This window comes from Chiloscyllium punctatum, chromosome 12, assembly GCF_047496795.1.
Source record: "Chiloscyllium punctatum isolate Juve2018m chromosome 12, sChiPun1.3, whole genome shotgun sequence".
NCBI lineage: Eukaryota > Metazoa > Chordata > Chondrichthyes > Orectolobiformes > Hemiscylliidae > Chiloscyllium > Chiloscyllium punctatum.
The window spans coordinates 24,706,316-24,730,218 of NC_092750.1; the positions used below are offsets into that span (position 1 = coordinate 24,706,316).

Here is a 23,903-nt window from a genome sequence, read left to right on the forward strand (position 1 = left end):
CCTGTTTGAAACAAAAAACTGGAAACCCAGCAATTTTTTTTTCATTTTTTTCTTGGAATTCAAAAAAACCTTTTTGTAAAAGATGGGTTACTTGGTGCTAATGTTTCGAGGACATAGCTTTCATAATGTGCCATCAAAGCCCTGTGTATGAAGTGTACACAGCTATGAATCCTTAAATTACACATTGTTTGCATATTACTGCCAAATCACACTTGAAAATGATTAGTTGAACTGCAGGTCACAGGCAAGAACACTTCAAATTTGTATCATTTTGCAAACTTTTGATCCTATAAATGAAGAGTTGCAGAGGATTATTGTTTTGTGATGTTTAGACCCAGTTAATCTCTACAATGGAGAATTACATACCAAACCTGTATATGTTAAACAACAGCTTTTTTTCAATTACTGTACCTGATTACATAAGAATTTACTATTGCCTGACGGAATCAGATATTGCGCTCTGTTTGTTTGTTTTAGAAAAAAAACACGTGTCAGTTGTCCAGTAGAATGAGCAACCATTGTGGTGACATTATAAAGAAATGACATTGGCCAAATTTTGAGAGACTCATCAAGTCTTTGCCCAACTCCAAAGTCATGTTTCTTACACATATTCTTTGGGTAGGTAAAACACAGCAGCTTGAAGACTCATTATTCTGTGAGGACCTACTTTAAAAAAGGAAGCCACTTACCTCTTCAGATCTTAGAGTTATGGCTGCCACCACAGGTTGGTCATATGCCTAGTGTTTTCTCAGAAGACCTACTGCTTACAACAATCCTATCCAGTTAAACAATCTGGATTCCATATCAGTAACACATTTATAAGTAATAAAGTGGTCAGAGGAAATGAAGACAATCTTTTTTAGTCCATACAGTTTTTGTATTCAGTTGCTTTGAGCTTGACTGCTCTGCCCCATCAGGAAATTAGGTGATAAAATGAGTGGGTCCCAGTCTAACAAGCCTTATCCCTTGTTTCCTGCATTTCATACTTGGGAACTGGGTGTCCCCTCAATGAAAAAGGGGGGAAAAGATGAGTCCTTTAGATTGTTTGTCATGGTGCAAATCATTATACTTTCTTCCTAGCACAATGAAGAAAAAGATTTTAACAATGCATTATTCATTCATTCTTTTCTCAGGTAATATCCTCCATTCCAACCAATCGATTGAAATTTTTGAAGGAAGCAGGCCATGGAACTCAGAAGGATGACATCCCAGAAGAGGAACTTAATGAAGATGCTGAAGAAATTGATCATGCAGAGAGAGAACTGAGGCGTGGGCAGATTCTTTGGTTCAGAGGTCTGAATAGGATCCAAACTCAGGTATGCTCATCGTCATTAGGAGCACAAAAGAGATCCACTCTTGTATTCATCCTCATATTACAATAAACAGGTATTGTGATATATCACATAGGAAGTTATATCAGACAGGCGGCATGATGGGCTGAGTAGCCACCTTATTTACTATATGTTAAATAGCAGCTTTTTTTTCATTTTTTTAAAATGAGGCAGAATTGCACAAAACAAATTAATGTTCCCCTTTCTGTTTTTGTTTGAAACGTCTATGCAGTGCTGTTCCAGCAGGTAGGAAGAATAGGTTGGTTGTTTCAACTTGTGATTATCCGGTGGGAAGCAGTTGGCTGCCCTCTCATGGATTACCTAAGGTTAATCAAAAGAAGTAATAAAGATTTGTAAATCACAATGGGATAAATGACGTGGATTTAGAGTGATTTGTGAGTTGACCATGAGAAATGAATAAGAGTATTGCTTCATTGGAAACCAACTTCGATATAAAGGCACAATGACTCACATTTGCAAACATTTGAAACCAATGACCATTGGGATCAATAATTTGTAGGTGTAGAGAATAAACCACCAGATCGTTCAATTAATTGCAAAGCAAAATATGGAATAGACGCTCATTTGTTTGAGTGATTTATTAACATTTAAAACTGGTACCAACTGGTTCAGTGAGTTGTTAACAGAGAATAGACCCCATTGCCAAGTTTGAAGACTTGTTAAGACATAAAATAGACTTTTACCTACTTCATTGGCTTGTGAACATAAGGAATCCATAACCACCAGTCCAGAGAATACACATCTGATGGAAGCATTCAAAACTGGCTGAAGTCCAGATTACTGAGGAGGAAGTAGTGGATGTCTTGAAACGGTTAAAGGTGGATAAATCCCCAGGACTTGATCAGGTGTACCCGACAACTCTGTGGGAAGCTGGAGAAGTGATTGCTGGGCCTCTTGCTGAGATATTTGTATCATCGATAATCACAGGTGAGGTGCCGGAAGACTGGAGTTTGGCAAACGTGGTGCCACTGTTTTTAAGAAGGGTGGTAAGGACAAGCCAGGGAACTATAGACCAGTGAGCCTGACCTCGGTGGTGGGCAAGTTGTTCGAGGGAATCCTGAGGGACAGGATGTACATGTATTTGGAAAGGCAAGGACTGGTTCGGGATAGTCAACATGACTTTGTGCATGGGAAATCATGTCTCACAGACTTGATTGAGTTTTTTGATGAAGTAACAAAGAAGCTTAATGAGGGCAGAGCAGAAGATGTGATCTATTTGGACTTCAGTAAGGCATTCAACAAGGTTCCCCATAGGAGACTGATTAGCAAGGTTAGATCTCATGGAATACAGGGAGAACTAGCCATTTGGATACAGAACTGGCTGAAAGGTGGTGGTGGAGGGTTGTTTTTCAGACTGGAGGCCTGTGACCAGTGGAGTGCCACAAGGATCGGTGCTGGGCCCTCTACTTTTTGCCATTTACATAAATGATTTGGATGCGAGCATCAGAGGTACAGTTAGTAAGTTTGCAGATTACACCAAAATTGGAGGTGTAGCGGACAGCGAAGAGGGTTACCTCAGATTACAACAGGATCTTGACCAGATGGGCCAATGGGCTGAGAAGTGACAGATGGAGTTTAATTCAGATAAATGCGAGGTGCTGCATTTTGGGAAAGCAAATCTTAGCAGGACTTATACACTTAATGGTAAGGTCCTAGGGAGTGTTGCTGAACAAAGAGACCTTGGAGTGCAGGTTCATAGCTCCTTGAAAGTGGAGTTGCAGGTAGATAGCATAGTGAAGAGGGCGTTTGGTATGCTTTCCTTTATTGGTCAGAGTATTAAGTACAGGAGTTGGGAGGTCATGTTGCAGCTGTACAGGACATTGGTTAGACCACTGTTGGAATATTGCGTGCAGTTCTGGTCTCCTTCCTATCGGAAAGATGTTGTGAAACTTGAAAGGGTTCAGAAAAGATTTACAAGGATGTTGCCAGGGTTGGAGGATCTGAGCTACAGGGAGAGGCTGAACAGGCTGGTGCTGTTTTCCCTGGAGCATCGGAGGCTGAGGGGTGACCTTATAGAAGTTTACAAAATCATGAGGGGCATGGATAGGATAAATAGACAAAGTCTTTTTCCTGGGGGTGGGGAGTCCAGAACTAGAGGGCATAGGTTTAGGGTGAGAGGGGAAAGATATAAAAGAGACCCAAGGGGCAACTTTTTCACGTAGATGGTGGTACGTGTATGGAATGAGCTGCCAGAGGATGTGGTGGAGGCTGGTACAATTGCAACATTTAAGAGGCATTTGGATGGGTATATGAATAGGAAAGGTTTGGAGGGATATGGGCCGGGTGCTGGTAGGTGGGACTAGATTGGGTTGGGATATTTGGTCGGCATGGTCGGGTTGGACTGAAGGGTCTGTTTCCATGCTGTACATCTCTATGACTCTCTAAGTCCTGATCCAACAGAAGTAATTAAAATACAGAGAAAAATTTGAAAGCTGCATCAAGAAGATTCTTATGGGTTGAATATATTGCTCAAATTCTTGTCTTTTATATCTTATAGTAAAGCTGAGCAACATTTTCATATTGGTTGAGAACCTCATAACTCATTGTGAAAGATCCATAGGAAGGTCCCATCACAGCACTATCTCCTTACCCAACAATACCTCCCCATAACACTGAATCCCCCTTACTAAATACCCCACTATCGTATTAAATACTCCAATAATCCTTAGAGCCATAGAAACATACAGCATGGAAACAGACCCATCTGACCTAGTCCCATGTGTCAGCATTTGGCCCATATCTTTCTAAACCCTTTCTATTCACATACCCATTCAGATGCCTTTTAAATGTTGGAATTGTACCACCACCTTCTCTGGCAGCTAGTTCCATACACGCATCACCCTTTGCTTGAAAAAGATTCCCTCAGAGCCTTTTTAAATCTTTTCCCTTTCACCTTAAACTATGCCCTCTAACTTTGGACTCATCCACCCGAGGAAAAAGAGCATTGCTATTCTCCATATCCATGCCCTTCATGATTTTATAAAGCTCTGTCTGGTCACCCCTCAGCTTCTGACACTTCAGGGGAAAAAGTCCCAGTCTATTCAGCCTCTCCCTATAATGCAAAACATTCCAGTCCTGGCAACACCCTTGTAAATATTTATGCATCCTTTCAAGTTTAACAATACCCTTCCTATAGAAGGGTGACCAGCATTGAACACAGTATTTTAAAAATGGCCTCACCAATGTCCTGTACAGCCACACCATGAGGCCCCAACCCCTATACTCTATGCACTAACCAATGAAGACAAGCGTGCCAAACACCTCCTTCTCCACCCTGTCCGCTGCAACTCCAATTTCAAGGAACTATGTTCCTGCACCCCAGGTCCCTTTGTTTGGCAACACTCCGCAGGGCCCGACCAGAAACTGTATAAGTCCTGCCCTGGTTTGCCTTATCAAAACGCCAATCTCACATTTATCTAAATTAAACTCCATCTGCTACTCCTCAGCCAATTGGCCCATCTAATCAAGATCCTATTGTACTCTGAGATCGTCTTTCTTCACTGTCCACTACACCACTTATTTTGGTGTCATCTAATAACTTACTAATCAGACCTCCTATATTCATTAAAAATAATTTACATAAACAATGAAAAGCAGTCAACCTAGCACTAATCTTGCTGGGTCACAGGCCTCCAGTCTGAAAAGCAACCCTCTACCTCTGCCCTCAGCCTCTTACCTTCAAGCTAATTTTGTATCCAATTGGCTAGTTTCCCTGGATTTCATGTGATCTAACCTTACTAACTAGTCAACCATGCAGGACCTTGTTGAACACTTTGCTGAAGTCCATTGACAATGTTTACTGCTCTGCCTTCATCAAACTTTTTGTCCCCTCTTCAAAAAATTCAGTTAAGTCAGTAAGACATGATTTCCCATGAATGAATCCCTAATCAGACCTTCAGGATCCCCTCCATCAATTTACTCATGACTGACAAAAGGCACTGCTGTGTCACAGTGCCAGGGGTCTGGCTTCGATTCAAGCTTTGGGCACCTGTCTGTGTGGAGTTTGCACATTCTCCCCGTGTCTGTGTAGGTTTCCTCCCACAGTCCAAAGAGGTGCAGGTTAGGTGGATTCGCCATGCCAAAGTACCCATAGTGTCCAGGAGGGTGCAGGCTAGGTGGATTAGCCAAGGGAAATGCAGGGTTACAGAATTAGAGTGGATGGGTCTGAAAGGGATGCTCTTTAAAGGGACAGTGTAGACTCGATGGGACAAATGGCCTACTCCCATACTGTAGAGATTCTATGATTCAACAGTCTATAGTTCCCTTGCTTTTCCTTGCAGCCATTCTTAAGTAATGGCACCACATTTCCAGTCTTCTGCACCTGATCAGGTGTACCCGAGAACTCTGTGGGAAGCTAGAGAAGTGATTGCTGGGCCTCTTGCTGAGATATTTGTATCATCGATAGTCACAGGTGAGGTGCCGGAAGACTGGAGTTTGGCAAACGTGGTGCCACTGTTTAAGAAGGGCGGTAAAGACAGGCCAGGGAACTATAGACCTGTGAGCCTGACCTCAGTGGTGGGCATGTTGTTGGAGGGAATCCTGAGGGACAGGATGTACATGTATTTGGAAAGGCAAGGACTGATTTGGGATAGTCAACATGGCTTTATGCGTGGGAAATCATGTCTCACAAACTTGATTGAGTTTTTTAAAGAAGTAACAAAGAAGCTCAATGAGGGCAGAGCAGAAGACGTGATCTATATGGACTTCAGTCAGGCAGTCAACAAGGTTCCCCACGGGAGACTGATTAGCAAGATTAGATCTCATGGAATACAGGGAGAACTAGCCATTTCGATACAGAACTGGCTCAAAGGTGGAAGATAGAGGGTGGTGGTGGAGGGTTGTTTTTCAGAGTGGAGGCCTGTGAGCAGTGGAGTGCCACAAGGATCAGTGCTGGGCCCTCTACTTTTTGTCATTTACGTAAATGATTTGGATGCGAGGGAGAGGCTGAACAGGCTGGGGCTGTTTTCCCTGGAGCGTCGGAGGCTGAGGGGTGACCTTATAGAAGTTTACAAAATTATGAGGGGCATGGATAGGATAAATAGACAAAGTCTTTTTCCTGGGATCGGGGAGTTCAGAACTAGGGGGCATAGGTTTAGGGTGAGAGGGGAAAGTTATAAAAGGGAGCTAAGGGGCAACTTTTTCACGCAGAGTGTGGTACGTGTATGGAATGAGCTGCCAGAGGATGTGGTGGAGGCTGGTACAATTGCAACATTTAAGAGGCATTTGGATGGGTATATGAATAGGAAGGGTTTGGAGGGATATGGGCCGGGTGCTGGCAGGTGGGACTAGATTGGGTTGGGATATCTGGTCGGCGTGTACAGGTTGGACCGAAGGGTCTGTTTACTTGCTGTACATCTCTATGACTCTATGACCTGACCCATGGCTGTTGATGATACAAATATCTCGAGAAAATAACCACAGAGCAAAGTTCTCTTGAAACTTAGCTAATGCACAGCCACAGGGAGGGTCTGCATACTGTGAGTAGTGTGTGGATACATTGACTCTGGGTTCCAGAAGTCTCGGATGTCCATGTAAAAGCAAATAAAAGCTTTGAGAGGATGTTGGCAGTGAGGTATCAGAATGTGAGTTGGTGGAGGGTGCAGGAGGCAGCCTTTGCTGGTGGCTCGTCTCAGGGATCTGCTCTCTTCCTCAGAGGTGGAAGAGAGGATGCCTCGTGGGGAGGTTCTCTTGGCAGGTGGATGTCCCATTGGTACCTGCCAAACACAAAAGGAGGAAAGCACCAAGACTGAGGGTTCAAACTTCTGGCAGGTGAACACACATTGACAGTGGGGTTAATATGAGAATTGCAGTACACTGAACAATGGTTCTCACTTGGTTGCCAGCAAGGACCAAGAATCTGTCCTCATAGAGGCTGAGGAGCCAAATGTTGGACTCAGCCCCTTCAGCGAGATAGTGGGCTATTTGCTGCTGTCATGAGGGGGAGGGCAGGATTGAGTGAGATGACATTTAGTGTTCAGCTGTCAGTGCGGGGAAAGGTGGGTGGGTGTAGCTGGGCAGCACAAAGAGCATGCAGCTACATAATATGGCTGTTCCGCTCTTCCTCTTTTGCCCCCTGGTTTCTTCCTATATTAGGATGTTTTGAGTGTCTTAGATTGTGAAACAAACACTAAAAGTATTTTTTCAGTCTTTGAGCTGAACCTTGCAGTTTTTTGGCTGAGTGCCAGTTGCCTCACATTTCGTGGCGAGTGTCTCACTGTGAAGCCAGGTGAGATGTCATGCAGTATGTTAACAAACTCACCCATTAACTACCTACCCCATCTCTAGGGCACTCCACTTGCCACGTTCTAGTCCCATTTGACCACCTGCCACTGGCTGGGTATCGTGGAACTGATTGGCAACCCTGACACCCTGGCCACCTTTGAAAACCCGTTGTGAGCCGATCAAGCCCTGTCAGTTCAGAGTTGCCCTGCTCTAATCTCGACTCTGCATGGTTCATGACCTGTCAGAAACAAGAAAATTGGCGGTTCACTTTGAGGACAGGAACTCTGAGGTTTTGGTGTTCAGGATTATGCAGAGGCTGGACAAGCTCTTCTCTGTCTCGTAGAGGAGTTCAGAACCATAGGACCATAAAATATAAAATGTAAGATCAGAATTAGGCCATTTGCCCCACTGAGCCTGCTCGGCCATTCAATCATAGCTTATGTATTTCTCAACCCACATTCTCCTGCCTTTTCCTCTTGACCCCCTTACTAATCAAGAGCTATCTCTCTCTTAAATAGACCCAATATCTTGGCCTCCACAGTCTTCAGTGACATTGAGTTCCACAAATTAACCATTTTTACTCAATTGTAATACCTTTGAATTTGATTCCAGCTTCTCCCTCTCAAAGTGCAGAATAAATTGTGTCATACCATATGGTCACTGCTGCCTTTCTTAAGGTTTCTTCTCGGCAAGCTCCCTAATCAAGTCTACCTTATTACTCATTGCCAAATCCGGAATTGACTGTTTTCTCGTGGGTCCTACCAGAAGCTAAAAATTCATTGACATTCCACGATTTTCTTTTCCTAGTCTACGTGCATATTGAAGCTCCCCCATGATTCAAGTGGAGCCTGTCCCATCAGAAGAGCTCCCTCCTTCCCTGATACTAATGTCAATGTCTCATGAATTTGAGCCAGTTTCTCCCACACCAATCTTTGATCCGTGCATTTATCTCTTTAATCTTGTTGACCCTGTGCCAACTTGCTCATGGCTGAGGTAATAATTCTAAGATTATTACCTTTCTGGTTCTAAATTAGCGCTTAACTGCTTATAGTGTCTCAGCTGCACTTCCTTCTTCTTTGTGACTATATCATTGCTGCATAATGGACCACGACAACTGGATCCTTCCCCTCCCACTCCAAGTTCCTCTGCAGCCCAGATGAGATAGTCTGAACCCCGACACCAGGCAGGCAACATATCCTTTGGGACTCTTGATCCTAGCACAAACAACAATTTCTATTTCCCTGCCTCGGAGGTCTGTAGATGCTGGAGATCAGAGTTGAGGATGTCTTGCTGGAAAAGAACAGCAGGTCAGGCAGCATCGGAGGAGCAGGAAAATTGATGTTTCAGGCTGGAGACCTTCATCAGTTCTTCATACAGTCTCTGATTACAATTACATTTCTCTTTTCTCCCACCTCTTGATTGGCTCCCTGTACGACAGTGCTATAGTCAATTTGTTCATCCACTCTACAAACTCCACCCTCATCCACACAGGGAGCAAGAGACTCAAATCTGTTGGACAAGCTCAAAGGCAAATGCTCCTTCAGCACTACCTCTTGGATCCCTCTACCTGGCTTCCTCGTAGTCACACCCACCTGTCCCTGACCACTGAATTCAAGGTAGTTATTTTAAGGGGTGTGACTGCCTCCTGAAACACAGCGTCCAGGTAACTCTCCCCCGTCCTAATCTGGCACAGTTACAACACATTACTTGGCCCTGAATCTTGATTTTAATTACTTAGTTCTCGATTTGATTTTTAAAAATTTCATACTATTTGTAGTCTCCCCTTTCCTGATGAAGGGCTTATGCCCGAAATGTCGATACTCCTGCTCCTTGGATGCTGCTTGACCTGCTGTGCTTTTCAAGCACCATACTATTCAACTCTGATATCCAGCGTCTGCAGTCCTCACTTTCTCCTAGTACGTTTCATTTATTGTCATATTTATTCCAAAGCTTCACAAGTAATTCCTATTATGTTGCTTTCCAGTGTTTTTAAACATCATGTTGAAGCTTTCAGTTTATCTATATTCCCTCAGTCCGTTCTTCAACCCTTACAGAAGCAGTTTACCATTGTAGCACTAAATAGGAAGCAGTGATCCAATTCAGAAATAAACTTGCTCAACTATTTGTGAAGCATAGTTTTTAATTTCCAACACAAGAATATTACTTTGTGTAGAAGGTTTGCATTTCAAAGAAGAATTAGATAGTGAAAGTAACAGCTTCACTGCCTATTCTGAAATTTGAAAAGTACTTGTAGGTGGGTTTTGAGGGGTTTCTCCTGATCTTGTTCCATAAGCTTCATTGAAACTCCACTGGAGAACCCCCATTGATGTTGTGGACACTTGTGTTCAAGAAGGTCTTTAATCCTTTGAGGCTTGCAATAATATTTGTGTGTCAACATGAAGGTTATAATTTACTTGCTGTTTTTAATGTATTCAAAACAAAATAGAATTTCAAACTAATGTGTATATTATTCTGGAAGAGTTACTAATTTTTCAAAATGGTTTCCAATTTCCTCTCCTCCCTAATTTGGTGACTCATTCTGGATTCTCTGGGCAGTTCAAACCACAGAGAATATAACTCTTCATGCCAGCAGGACATAATGCATTCTACTCAGAAGTGGGAAGATTAATTACTTCAACTCTCTATCTAGTAATGCTAAAGTCTCTATTCCTTCCAACCGAGGTTAGTTAACTGAATTTGCAACAATAACGAGGTCTATTTTTATTAATTTGAAGAAACATACTGAGGCACTGTCAAGCATTTATGGGTTGGGCTTCTGTTTGATCCAGCTGAGTTAATGAAGGAATCAATTGCTGTATATTTTAAAATTGATGTTTTGATAATTAATTGTTAAGAAAAATGTGAAACCATAAGGAGACGTGCTCTCCACAATATATACTTGCAAATTCAGTGCAATAATTTGCTCACGTTCAAAGCTTTCTCTGCTAGCAAATGAGAGTGTACAAAATTGGAAATTTAGCCTTAATAAAATTACAAGTTTATTTATGCCCTGTGAATTCAAATTTTAGCTTCATTTTATTGAGAAAAACAAAATGAAGGAGGTGTTATTGTTGAAAAATTGTTGGTTTCCATAGTCTGCAATGAATAAATAGTGACACAATACTGAAATTTATTCAACCAAATTGTGCTCATAGACAATTACAGTTTTTTCACATTATTTGTATTTTAATAATATTTAATAACTTTAAGTCGTTAGATTTGAATTATTGCATTGGAAGTGATAATGTGGATTATTCTCATCTGTTTTGAGTAATTCATGTAATAACCGAAAATATATATTGCTTTAATACTGTACAAGAGAACATGGGCTAATTTTAAACACATCGGTTAATTTATTTAATCTGTATTCTGGTGAAAAGCCAGAAGGTGCAGGACATTTCCATGTTGGCTAATTTTGGGTTTTGTTGATTAGTCAGATTGCATTTGTTTAAATTTGCCATTATTTTGCTACAGTATTATCAAATTATTGGGACCTGCATGTTTTTTTCTTGCTAATTGAATCCTATTTGTGCATTAGAGGTTCCCAGGCACATTAATCTTGTATCTCCACCTTGAACAAACTTTCTCATTCTCTCCTTCATTACAGATCGAAGTAGTGAATACATTCAAGAGTGGCACTTCCTTTCAGGGGGCTCTAAGACGGCAGTCATCCGTTACCAGCCAAAATCAAGATGTAACCAATATTTCTAGCCCTACTCACGTATCGTTATCTACTCCCAATGCTCTTTCCTCTCCTACCAGCGCTTCTGCTGCTTCTGCTGGGCGTGAGTGTGTATTCTTAATGCACAAGATGATCTTTCACATCCCCCTCTTTGCTTTTTAACTATTTGATACTAATCATCTTGTCAGTCTTTTTGTAGAGTTCAGTATTATTTACCCCTTGGCGACCTGTTATGTGTCTGAAGTGAATGTGTTTGTTTTCTCTAGAGGACTAGACAGCCCTAGGCAAAGGGTCCAGCAGGAGGGAGTGAAATGAACGTTGTGAGTCTGACCTGAGCCTGCAATGAATGTGAACTGCTTGGGCATATGAGTCTAGACATTAGGTTTTAAAAGTGTGTGTAAACTTTCGAGTATAAGCCCTCAGACTGCCAAAAAAAAACTTTTTTTTTAATTTTACAGTGTTTCATCTGAACAATACACAGCCTCTTGCTTTTTCTCTCCTCTCATGTGGCGACTCAGACCAGGCAAACCAACAGCATGACGATAAACTTGATTTACTTAAACTATTTTTCCTTCCTTGAGAAATCTTAGACAAAGCCAATGTGGTATTCATTGACAAGGACATTCCTGAGCCTCACCTCGCCTCCTTTCTGGGTACTGAGAAGCAGAAGACGAGAAGAATAAAACCACCACATGAGAATGTCATGAAGTCTTGTCCCAAAGTCTTTTGTCAAATTACAGTACATTTTCTTGTTGTTCGTTTTTCTGTTCTGCCACAAAAAAAGTTTTTTACTCATTTTTTTTGTCCTGCCTGTGCATTGTCAGTCCTTTTTCTTATATTCTACGTTCAGGGACATTGCCTAGTTTGTAATGTGCCATGACTGCCTAGGCAGTTGCTTCCACATGGTCCCCTTCAGTCATTGTTTAACATATTGGAAATATTTTGAGATGATTAACTCGGCGTTATGTGGCAATGGTTGATTACCAATTCTCAAGTTTTAAATATTATTTTATTTAAAATATTTTTTGGCTGTTCCAGTGGGATAAAGAAAAGCATGCATGCGATGTAGTATTGCATGTTTCATATTCATAGCCTGGGACAAGAGTTCCTTCAAAACCTATAAATATATTTATTGTTTAATCAGAAGAGATGTTAAGTTTGGTAACATCTCTGTGCCAGTAGATGGCAAAGTTGAACACATGGTCTGGAATCCCAAGTTCAAACTCAGTACTAAAACGCAAGCTAAATAATTACTCAGAATGAAAATGGACCAAAGTGGAAATGTCTATCTATGTTGTTGTTAGAAGGCAAAGGTGCATTCTAGCTATAATAGTTATTATTGTTCCCAGTGTAGGAAAAATAGAGTTGTCAAATTGGAATCAGTGAAAATTTAAAGATAGCAAGAGGTCGATCTAATTTTTCTTGACAGCCTGTGAATTATTTTTTTCCATCAGTAATTCGGAATCTGATAAATTCTTCATTATTTTAAAATAGAAAATATATTTGTTATTCAGCTTAATTTAATGAATGGCACATACATTTTTATCAGGTAAATTGTTATACATGCTAAAACAATTTAGATTAGTTAATGATGATGTTCTTACACTGAAAACTAAACAGGTAGAGTAAATATTTTATTCAAATTAATTCCATTCTTTTTCTATTTGCACAGTCTTTGGATTGCTATTGATGTGTACCACTGTAATTCATCTTGTGTTGCTGTCAATAGAAATAAAACTACAGTGTCTTGAACTAGCTAGAATTATTCTACAGCAAATTTTAAAAATCTTCAAAGCCAGCATTCAAAATCAGTTACAAGATATGATTCAAAATCAAGCAGTTACAAGATATGATTTATCATAATAATTCAAACAAATGTTAAATGCAAAATCATTTTTTGACTCTAACAATTAACAAACCCCAAATCATAATTACTTTCATTCCCTTGAACCCTATAAGAATGAATTAAAAAGAATGGACAGGAGTATGTTATAGATTCCTCGAGTCTTTTTCACTGTGAAATAAATATGGCTGATCTTTGAGCCTAACTGCACTTTCACTCTTGATCATCATTTCCCTTGATTTTTTTTAGAGTCTAAAAATCTATAATGTCATCTTAGAACATCTTAATGAATGAGAATCATAGCCCTCTAGGATAGAGAATTACTAAGGTTCCTAAACCTATGAAAGTGAAGAAATCTTTTCTCATCTCAGACCTAGCTATCAACTACATTATCATCAGATTATGTCCCCATGATTCTACTCTTCAGACACAAGATATAGCTTCCGAACACTGACCCTGTCAAACCATCTCAGAATCCTACATCACCTCTCATTGTTCCAAACTCCAATCGGTAAACACCCTTTTTACCCAGTCTTTAATCAGAGGGAAACTCAGCCATCCTGGAACCAATCTAATGTTTCTCGTCAATTGTATCATTCCGAAGCTCGAGCCCACAATTATGCACATGCTTAAGTGTTTAAAGATGAGAGGGATGCAGGAGGAGATTTACTGTTTCATTCAGTCTTCAAAGCAGGAAAGATACCTCTTTTCAAGAAACAATCAGTCTTGATTCAAGTATAGAGGTGTTGCAGAATCATTCTTCTGCATGTGAGCAAGAGTTATTTCAGGTGATACCAGATTGAAAAATGCAGGAAAGCCACTGCATCCTCCAAATAGAATCTGGATAAGCTTTACACAAAGTCTATTAATTGAAAACCAGGGAAATCTAAAAGATGTTTAGATGTGTCTTATATCAGATAATCAGGTGACTTGGAGGAGATATGGTTACTAAGAGCAACTAAAAGTAAAAAAGGGATTCCAAATGATTAAATCATATGAAAGAAGGAAGAAACCTTTCTTTGAAGATGGAGGAAAAATATCCAATTTGGTTAAAGTGAGGACACCAGTCTAAAAATACTGTTTTACCAACCATTTTATCTAAAGTTATCATGGACCAAATTTGGTGTGGCATGGTAATACAGTGATTAGCATTGCTGTCTCACAACACAGGGGTTGATTCCAGCCTCAGGCGACTGTCTGTATGAAGTTTGCACATTCCCCCTATGTCTGCGTGGGTTTTCTCCAGGTGCTCTGGTTTCCTCCCACATCCCAAAGATATGCAGGTTAGGTGGATTGGCCAGGCTGAATAGCTCTTAAGGGATGTTGTCCAGGGATGTGTAAGTAGGTGGATTAGCTTTGGTTAATGTGGGGTTATGGAATAGAGTAGGGGTCTGGGTGGGATGCTCTTTGAAGGGTCAGTGAGGACTCAATGGGCTGAATGCTCTGCTTCCACACTGTTGGGATTCTATGATTCTATGAAATTGGGTGATGCATTCAGCAACGGTAGTGAGCATGAAGGTGTAAAGATAGATATAAAAGGTTTGAGATGCCTCTTGTAGGTTTCCCAAGCCTCCAAAGCACATAGGCTGCTTCTAGATGCCATGGAATATGCAAATGAATTTATTATCCTTGCCATTTCTGCTATCATTGTGGTAGCCAAAGAAATGAGTGCTGAAGGAAAGAAATGGAAACTTGATGTCTTTGCTGTAAGGTGAAAGTTGTCTTCATCATTTATGGAGAACTGAAGAAATCTAAAGGAAGATTGATGAATTTGATCATTGATATTAAGGATGTGAAAGTAGTATTGAGCTTCTTACTAGGAAGGTAAAGCTTAATGTGCTTGAAAGTGCTTCAATATTTATGGAGATCAGCATAAAGGAGAGGGACAAATGTAATAGTGTTAGTTGACAATGTAGACTTCTCTATAGTTGTAAATGTTAGATCCTTAAAGTGCAGAAACAGAAATTGGAACACACTTTTGGAAGTAACAAGATGTGTGAAATAATAAAGATAAACATTTTTAAGTGCATTAAAGGTATTCCTTAAAATTGAAAGAATTGACCACATTGTTGAAACTTGTTAATTGTGTAAATTGCAAAAAGACCTCTTAGAAGATCAAAGCTGACCTGGTGGGACGATATAAAAGAAATCCTAACAGAATGATCCACAATGAACACACAGTTATGGAAATTTGCCGAGAAAGATTAAAGGAAATATTTTTGCTGTATTTAATAAGTCTGCTTTTGATGAATAATTGCCTTCTTAGACATTCCCTCAGGATTGAGGACATCATGCTTCTGTTTTTATTCATTGAGGTTTAAGAAGGTGGATGAGTCCAACATGCAATTTAGCAGGAGGTAGTCAGACAGTGAGGTAGATATTTATAGGGAGGATTGAGAGCTCTGTCCAACAGCTCAACCCGTAGCCTCTCAAAGTGTTTGCTGTCGTCCTGAATGACCCTTCTTCAACTTGGTCATTCACAAAGCAGGAATTCCCTGAGTTAGTTGGAACGTTGGATCTCTGCAGGGATATTTGGAGGATATCCCTGAAATACTTCTGCTGTCCTCCATGGAGTCTCCTGTCACAATGTGTTCCAAAAAGAGCAAATTGCTTCAGGAGTCTTTTGTAAGGCAAGCAAATGCTATGTCCTGCCAGTGTAGTGCTTCTGAGTGATTAGCTTGAGAAAGGATATTGCTGTTGGACTGCCTTTTTGGTAATGGATTTGAAGGACTTTGAAAAGACACTAATGGTGGTACTTCTGCAGTGTTTTGAGATACCTGTTGTAGGTTTCCCAAGCTTCCAAAGCACATTGGATGCTTCCATATGCCATGGACATTTCGACAACCTATCAATGAGTGATATATTATCAATAACTCTTTAAAAGCTGATTGATATAAAGACTATTAAATATGCTTGAGGTTTTATAACAAACCAAGAAAAATTAGGTTGCATACTATGGTCCACATTTTCATCAAGCAGATCTTTTTCTCTAAATAATGTAGAAAGTACTTACATTTTAAATAGTACTGTAGATTCAAAATTCACCTGATCAACACAATACACAGTAACTTCAAATAGCTACAGAAACATGACATGAAGCTTTCATAATCATTAATTTATACAATTCTCCACACACACGTCCCACCAAAGTAAAAAAAAAACCCTTTATCATGTGACATGTTAGTTGGACATTATTTGAGTGAATTTCTAAATGAAAATCTGTAGAGAATTATAGTTATTTTGATGCTTCAGTTGGAAGTATCAAACTCTGCAGTCAGGTAGGTTTTTTTTTTCCCCAGACTGCTAAATTGACACATTACAAGAGAATCTTTATTATATTGGAATTGACTGGGATAAAGAAAGAGTGTTTTAAGAACCATCACGAATATGAACAAAAATCCAAAATGGCCTACTGGAGATCTGAGATAGAACACTGGGCCTATACTCGAATGTTTACCCCATTGTGCATGGATTATGCTTGTTAGTGTTTCACATTTAACCAGGCTTTTGAATATGGCTGTCTCTATGTGCCAGATTTTACCACCTACATGTGTCCTTGTTCCGCGGCATGATCTTCTGGTGAGTCTAGCGACATGCTTCCTGGCTGCTACCATCTACATCAGCAAAATGTGATTTCACCTCCCATTTTCCTGTTGTCTGCTCCATTCATTCTGTTCAGTGTTCATCTTCTAATGAGCTGTTACTTTGATTGGGTACCCATATAGTCTATGTATTTATATGTTGGTCATATTGAATATATAAACACGTATATATCTTCAAAATGAGTTCTAATTAAATCAACTTTTCACTTTTTCTCCTTCTTACCTACTGCAAGACGTTTTTCACCATGCATGGATATACATTGCATTAATTTTTTAAGTAACAAAATAACATGGCTTTTATTAGGTTACACAGCATTGGATCTTTGCTTATTTAACCAGTGCTTACCATGAGTTCTACAGTTGCCTTTCTTCCAGTTTTATTGCAGTTCTCACCGACCCCACTATGCACGAAACTGAGTCACATGTGTATGCTTATAAAGTCCTAGCGACTGCGGACTTCAGCTCACCGCACTGCCTTAAACAAATTCTGCCTCTCCATTATCTTTAGAAATCCCGTACTGTAGCCATCACTGGAGTCAACTTTTTACTTTTGACCTTTCTTTTTTTATTTCAGATTCGCGTCGTGAAGGCATTCCGTAGCTCTCTCTATGAAGGATTAGAGAAACCAGAGTCGAAATCCTCCATTCACAACTTCATGACTCATCCCGAGTTTAGGATAGATGACTCACAGCCACACATTCCCCTAATCGATGACACTGACATAGAAGAAGATGCTGCCCTTAAGCAAAACTCCAGTCCTCCCTCATCCCCCAACAAGAACAACAATGCTATTGATAGTGGAATCAATCTTACAACTGACACAAGTAAATCAGCTACCTCTTCTAGTCCAGGAAGCCCTCTACATAGCCTGGAAACTTCACTCTAGCTGACCATTTCTGTGAAAAAAAACAGAACAAAAAAAAACTGCTGGCTGATAAACTGTTCTGATTGTGCTCTTCTATGCTCTGTAGCAAGAAGGGAAACTGCTGGAAGGATGATTTCTTGTTTGGCTGACCCTCCTCAAGATAGAGATCCTGCATGAATGTACATTTCCCAAATTTCACTGGAAGGACCACGACTGAGTACATCTGAGGCAATTTATCCAATCCACTGATCTGTGACTTTTGAAGTGCTTGTGCGGCATGGACTTAATTGTATAGTTTAAATTAAGACAAAAAAACTTTAAAAATTGAAGTTGCAATGCTCAACTTGCACAGTAGAATTGCACCAATTTAACAGAGGAACTTTATAAGCATTTATTAAATACCTACAAAGTTTATCTTCTTTGTTTCTTGGCATGTTGCCTTGTTTCTGCTTAATGGCTCTTACGACTTTACCTTATTTATGTCCTGAAGAGAATGTAATTTGTTTACAAAACCTGTAGATAACTTTGTTTATTTGTAGAGTATAAGTTCTGCTGATGTAGTGCAAGGAGCTCTTCTCATTGAGTACTTCTGTAATATCAAATTCTAGATGTTCCATTACAACTGTGTACTGAATTTGCCTGCTTTTTTGTTCAATATTGTAGATATTGCTAGCAGAAACAAAGAAGCCAAAATATAACAGGGAAATATTGTTTAAGTGGTATCCTAATGTTAATTGATTGTGGACAAAAATGCAGCATGGCTTCCTTTATTTCCTAGAGTATACCTTTAGGTACTAAAGTCCTCTGGATTTTTTTTTTCTTTTTTAAATAAATGCTTGAATTTTATTTTGGTCTTTCTTAGACTCGCAAAGGCCAATTTGAAATGTAATTTGATTGAGCTGTCTGCTATATATAAACATCTGCTTGTTAAACTAAGATGTTTCAAAATAACTGTAACTATCCAAGCTTGTGATGGGTTTATTAGAGCTGATTGCAAAATAAGTTATATTTGGCTTTGTCTATATGGGGAAAAGAAAATCAAAGTAGTGTTGAAATCTTGTGATATTGTGTTGATTTTTTTTCCTTTAGTGGCTTATTGGATTTTTTTGAAATCACAGCTTGAAGGCTGTCACGTTTTAGGGGGAAAATGACAAAACAATCTGGGTTGCTTTGTTTCTCTATTGTTTTAAACAATCTTCATATTCCACACTCTCCAACTACAAATGGAACTTTCTGTGATCTATTTAGATATGCTTTGTGTGGTTTTATCAAGCTTGTCTTCCTGCAGACACCTACTAATACATTGCAGCATCTCAGCAGTATTCTTTAAATCTAGTTACTGTGCTTTCCTAAGGGGAAGCCATTAAAAGCTTATCACAAGAATGAAACAGAAGTGCTTCAAGGCAGTGCCAGCCCTATGTATTTTTTTTAATCTGGGGTATTGGGGCAATGCCTACGAAGCAGTGAGCATGAAACAATCTTTGCATCATGGACAATGAAGAAACTTTTTTTTTAAACTTTCATTTTGATTCTGTGACCTGTTGAAGGTCCAGTTGGAAAGATGAAACTTTTAAGAACTGTCTGTGCCCTGCTAAATAGAAACATGCCTGTAGTTCTGAGTTCAGGCATCTCTGAATTTGCCAGTAAATCCTGTGTATATGATTAACTCGCATAAAGTAAGATACATTTAAAGTAAGATAAATCTGGGCTTCTGTGAGCATGTATGTGTGACGTAGCGTTTGTTTAAAATAAAATTAGATGCGATTCCAACCAGTCACAACTACATGTCACACATTTCTTCACGAGCTACAAAGATTTTTGTTTCTTTTGGCATCTGTTTAGTGCAGGACAGCCTAAAATGAGGGAATTTAAAGGATAAATTTATTAAAGTAATTCTGCAATGCAAATATGCTTGCTTCTACATAATGTATTTATCAGCATGAGTTTTGTGAAAATAATAGTAATAATAAATTGCAGCAGTATATTTGGCAATTGGCCCTGTCTGGGCAATGATGTGTTCATCCATCTGTTTTTATGAATTTTTTACCCAGACAATAATTGTAAATAAAGAACTAAATGTCTCTGTTCATTTAATACTATGCAAAAAGGTTATGCTTTCTGATTGTTATTCTCATATTCTTACAAATGTGTTGCTGGAATGTTTGTGGTTTAAAAAGTCAGTAAACCATGTGATGTAAATTATTTTATAGTTTGAAAACCATGAACTGGCTCTTGCTGCTGACTGTCAAATGGTTAGATTATCTCGTGGCAGAAGCGCAAGTGAAAACAAACAAAAAAAATTAATAAATTCACAGAGCAGCATGAATCATACATGTCTTCACGTCACCATCCTTGCTTTGTGTCTTCTCTTCAAGCATGGGGTGAGTATCAAGACCGGCTTTAATAACCTAACTGGGGAATCAACTGTTCTAGTGCTACTGGTAAATGTCTCAGATGGCTTGGTAGTATCAGAAACTATGAAGCTCCATTGACATTTATATATAAAAGGAAGCCATATAAAAGGTACCTTATGGAAAATACTGAGAAGGTAAAATTTATTCAGATCTAAGATGTTATCAGAAGGTGTTTTGTTGAAGAAGCAGTTTCATAATGACATATTATAATTTTTTCATATTTGAATCCTGCATTTGTCAGGTTTAAACCAGCTAAAGAGCAGGAGTTTCACTAGTGAATGCAGACAATAAGAAGAATTTTGAGAGTTTGGACTTCCTGCTGAGTCACTAGCACTTACTTTGTTTTGGGGCAACTGACAATAAAATGTTTAGCCCTAGTATTGGCTGGGACAGAGATTCTGCGCGAGGATAGAAAAGCTTTTTTCGGCAAACTAGGAAGATTGACGTTCTTGACAGACTGTCAGGCCGGGGACATTCTGAAGGAGACTGCAGGACCCAGAGCTGATAGGAAACCCTCAGCCAGGTTACCAGAAACAAGTGGGTTGGGAGTCTGGGTCTTGGGGAAGTAAATAATTGCTATCACATAGAGGGTGTAAATAGATTGTGTTTAGGCTGGACCAAATTGTAGGGCAGCTCATCTGTCAGATTTGGGAAGAATGGGTCTGATGGCGGGCGAAGGTTGGTTTGATGGACTGGCCCCCAAGCAGTGCTGCAAAGGCCGTGGCCTTTACCATGAAACTGTCCTTGCCTTCTCTTAGATGCTGGTTTCAATCTGAAACATAGATTGAGGTATACAGCCTGATTAACATATTTTATGAAAGAAGTTTCCCGAGACTGGGTTTGCGTGCTCACTTAAATTAAGCCCCTGTTAGAACTGAGAGTGGGCAAGCTGAAGTTGGGTTTGAGATACTTAAAATTTTCGATTTTATCTGACTAAAATCCACTCATCTTTGGAAGTTAAAATTCTTCATTTTTAGTAAACAATGAAAACTCTTTTTCACAGGTGGTGTAATTCAGTGTAGCAATTTTTGCTAACTCAATTGTGGGATTGCCAAAGCTTATCAGATCAGCTTCAGCTGAAAAGATACTATTCAAAAAGGCATGACTTTGGTAGATTGATTTTTCTTTTTCAGTGTAAACATCTGCTTTTCCTTTCAGCAATGTTGGCATGAGGGCTAATTCATCTCCATGGTTGAAGAGCTGATCTAACAGTACCAACTGCTGCTTGCTGGTCGGCAGGGTGGTAAATCTGGTAAAGTGTACCTTAAGGATGAGGGCTCAAAAGAACCAGGAAGATGCTGGTCAATAGAGAGACCTTACTTGAGAGCTGTTGAAACTTGAAATGCATATTCCGCAGCAAGGAAATGGAATTAAGGAATTTTTACTGCTTACACCCCCAAAACAACGAAGAGAAAATTCGTGGAAGGAGGACCTTCCTCCAGCTTTCTGTTACTGTAATTAATAATCCCTTGAAGTAACATTGGAAATCACCTCCACCTGACTTGTGACCACATTCAGTAAGTAATGATGGCTGTACTAATTAACATGAAACTCACATTAAGGTCTTAACTACATCATCTGACTCCCACCAAAATTAGACTTGCCTTTTCACTAGTAGGAGGGTTAGCTGCCTAAATTAGATATCCAGCCTAAAACCAGAAAGCTTTGGCCTTCTGTGATAAGTTGATGTTTTATTTCTTGCAATTTTCTACTCGCTACTGCCCATTTACAGGTGACAAAGTGGTGTTTGGGACATGACAGTCAGCAACATTTTCCATGGGCCACTGACTTAAAGTTCCGATTCTGTGCAAACTTCGGTTAAGTGTTCTGAGGCCACACCTGTTATCTTTTTTTCAATCATACTATCAATAAAGGAAGAAACATTTTCACTTCCATTGGTTGCAGTGATCTTATAATTTAGGTAGAAAGACATGCATTTGTGATTAAACGAACTCATGTATGTATTATTGATCATTCTACTGCAATCACAACACAGCAATGCAGACACCCTCAATTTTTCAATATTATCTCTAAAGGAATTGATCTGGTAATATTTTGAGTATTCCATATATCTCAGCTTCTCACCTATTCAGGAAATTGACTTTTGCTTCATATAGTGTTCTGTCAGTAATTATTTGAAAATAATTGGCCCTGTAGCTTCACAGGCAATTAGAATGGAAATTGTTCAGAATTAAAAATAAAATTATTATATTCTGAATTTACTGTTAAGAAAATGAACTTTTGGTTTTAATTTTTAAAAATAGTTCCATATTTAACTTTAAGCAAACACCTTTAATAACTAGAAGGTGTAGGTTGTCTTATGAGGAAAGGTTCAACAAATTCAGTTTGTATCCACTAGAATTTGGAAGAGGAAGAGACGACCTGGAATGAAAGATATAAGTTCTTGACGGGATTTCAGAGGGGAGAATTGGAAAGGGTACTTCCTCTTGTGGGAGATTCTTGAACTAGGGATTACATTTAAAAATAAAGGGTTATCCATTTAAGACTGGAGCACATAGTTTTCAAACAGGCTCAGGAACTTCGGAATTTGTTTCCTCAAAAGGCAGTGTAGGCAGAGTCCTTCAATATTTTTTAAGTCAAATTCTTGGTAAGTAAGAGTGTGAAAGGCTGCTGGAGTGGTTGGGAAGATGGGGTAATTAAATCAGTCTCGAACTGTGGAACAGCCATGCAGGGCAGGGCAGAGTGTCCTACATCTGCTCCTAATTTGTATATTCACGACAGTATTACTATTCTCACATATTTGATTGCAATAATTTTGTGCTGCTTGCAAAAGGACCAAATTGTTCCACTTGAGTAATTGCATTGTGTTTGAGGAATAAAGACACAAGCAGAAGTCATTTGCAGGATACTGTCATGAGACCAACAAGACTTACAGCAACCTATGCAATTTTACAAACAAGACAGGACTATTTCTACCATAGTAGCAAATGCATTGACCATCATCATTTTAGGCAGTTCATGAAGAATGAATGTTACAGATGATGTATTTTCAGGTTCCAGAACAAGTAATGGTTATCTACAATCCATTAAAGCACACTTGTACTGGTTTTTGTTAGCTCTCTCGAGAACTATGCTGATCTCATGTGTCAGGAAAGCAACACTACTTTGAATATCATGAAGAAAGCCACAAGCTGCTTGCTTCTTCAACAGTTTAGCACCAATATGAAAGTTAAAATGGAACACAAACTGTAGTGAAGTTATTTTAGAAAGCATTTAGAGAGCAGCAGAACTCTCACTTCTAAGTCAGATGGCCTGGTTTTGAAATTCCTATTTCAAGGTATACCATTTAGATTAACCCTTCAGTGCAACAATGAGGGAGTGCTACATTGTTGTCTCAATGAAAATAAAGATTCTTTGGCATCATTTGCACAGCAGAGGAGTTCTCTTTCTATTCTGGTCAGCTTTTATCCTTCCAAACAGATTATCTGCTCATTTATCTTATTGTGGATTGTTGAACATTGATATGTACAAATTAGTCACCTACATAAATAACAGTGACCAAAGCTCTTTGGGACATCTGATAATTTACAAGGCCAATAAAATTCTATATTTTCTCTTTAAATATCTTAGATTCAGTTTTCACTGAATAGCTTTTAAGCCCTTTAACATATTTTGACAAACATGCTTCTTTAAGGGTACAAAACATAAATACTATTAAAATAAAAATGCCAAATTATTAAATTTAGAAATAACTGTATGTAAAGCCCTTTATGAATTGCACTTCTTTCCTCGCTGTCTCTACAAATGAATAAGTTGAGAATAACTCCAACTGGGAAGTTATATATTAATAGCTTTCTGTATTGTTGCTGAGAATGCGGTAGAAAATATTCACAAAATCAATCAAATGCTTTCTGTACTTTAAAATTCTAACTTTATAAAAATTATATAAATGTTAAACATGA

General features: G+C 39.2%; 1 protein-coding gene across 26 annotated transcripts in view; it reads left to right on the forward strand.

Annotated features, from left to right (window-relative positions):
• atp2b2 (ATPase plasma membrane Ca2+ transporting 2) overlaps positions 1-21,873 on the forward strand; it is an 824,012-nt gene extending 802,139 nt beyond the window's left edge. For 16 of the 26 annotated variants that reach the window (XM_072582139.1, XM_072582135.1, XM_072582136.1 and 13 more), the window contains 3 exons: positions 1,134-1,316; positions 11,182-11,268; positions 17,276-21,873. In XM_072582139.1, the coding sequence (XP_072438240.1) occupies positions 1,134-1,316; positions 11,182-11,268; positions 17,276-17,587 (582 nt within the window). In that variant the 3' untranslated portion in view covers positions 17,588-21,873. Of the gene's footprint in view, positions 1-1,133; positions 1,317-11,181; positions 11,360-11,522; positions 11,577-17,275 lie in introns of all 26 variants that reach the window. The other 10 variants (XM_072582150.1, XM_072582153.1, XM_072582157.1 and 7 more) reach the window with 4 other exon arrangements.
• Positions 21,874-23,903: the final 2,030 nt, after the last annotated feature.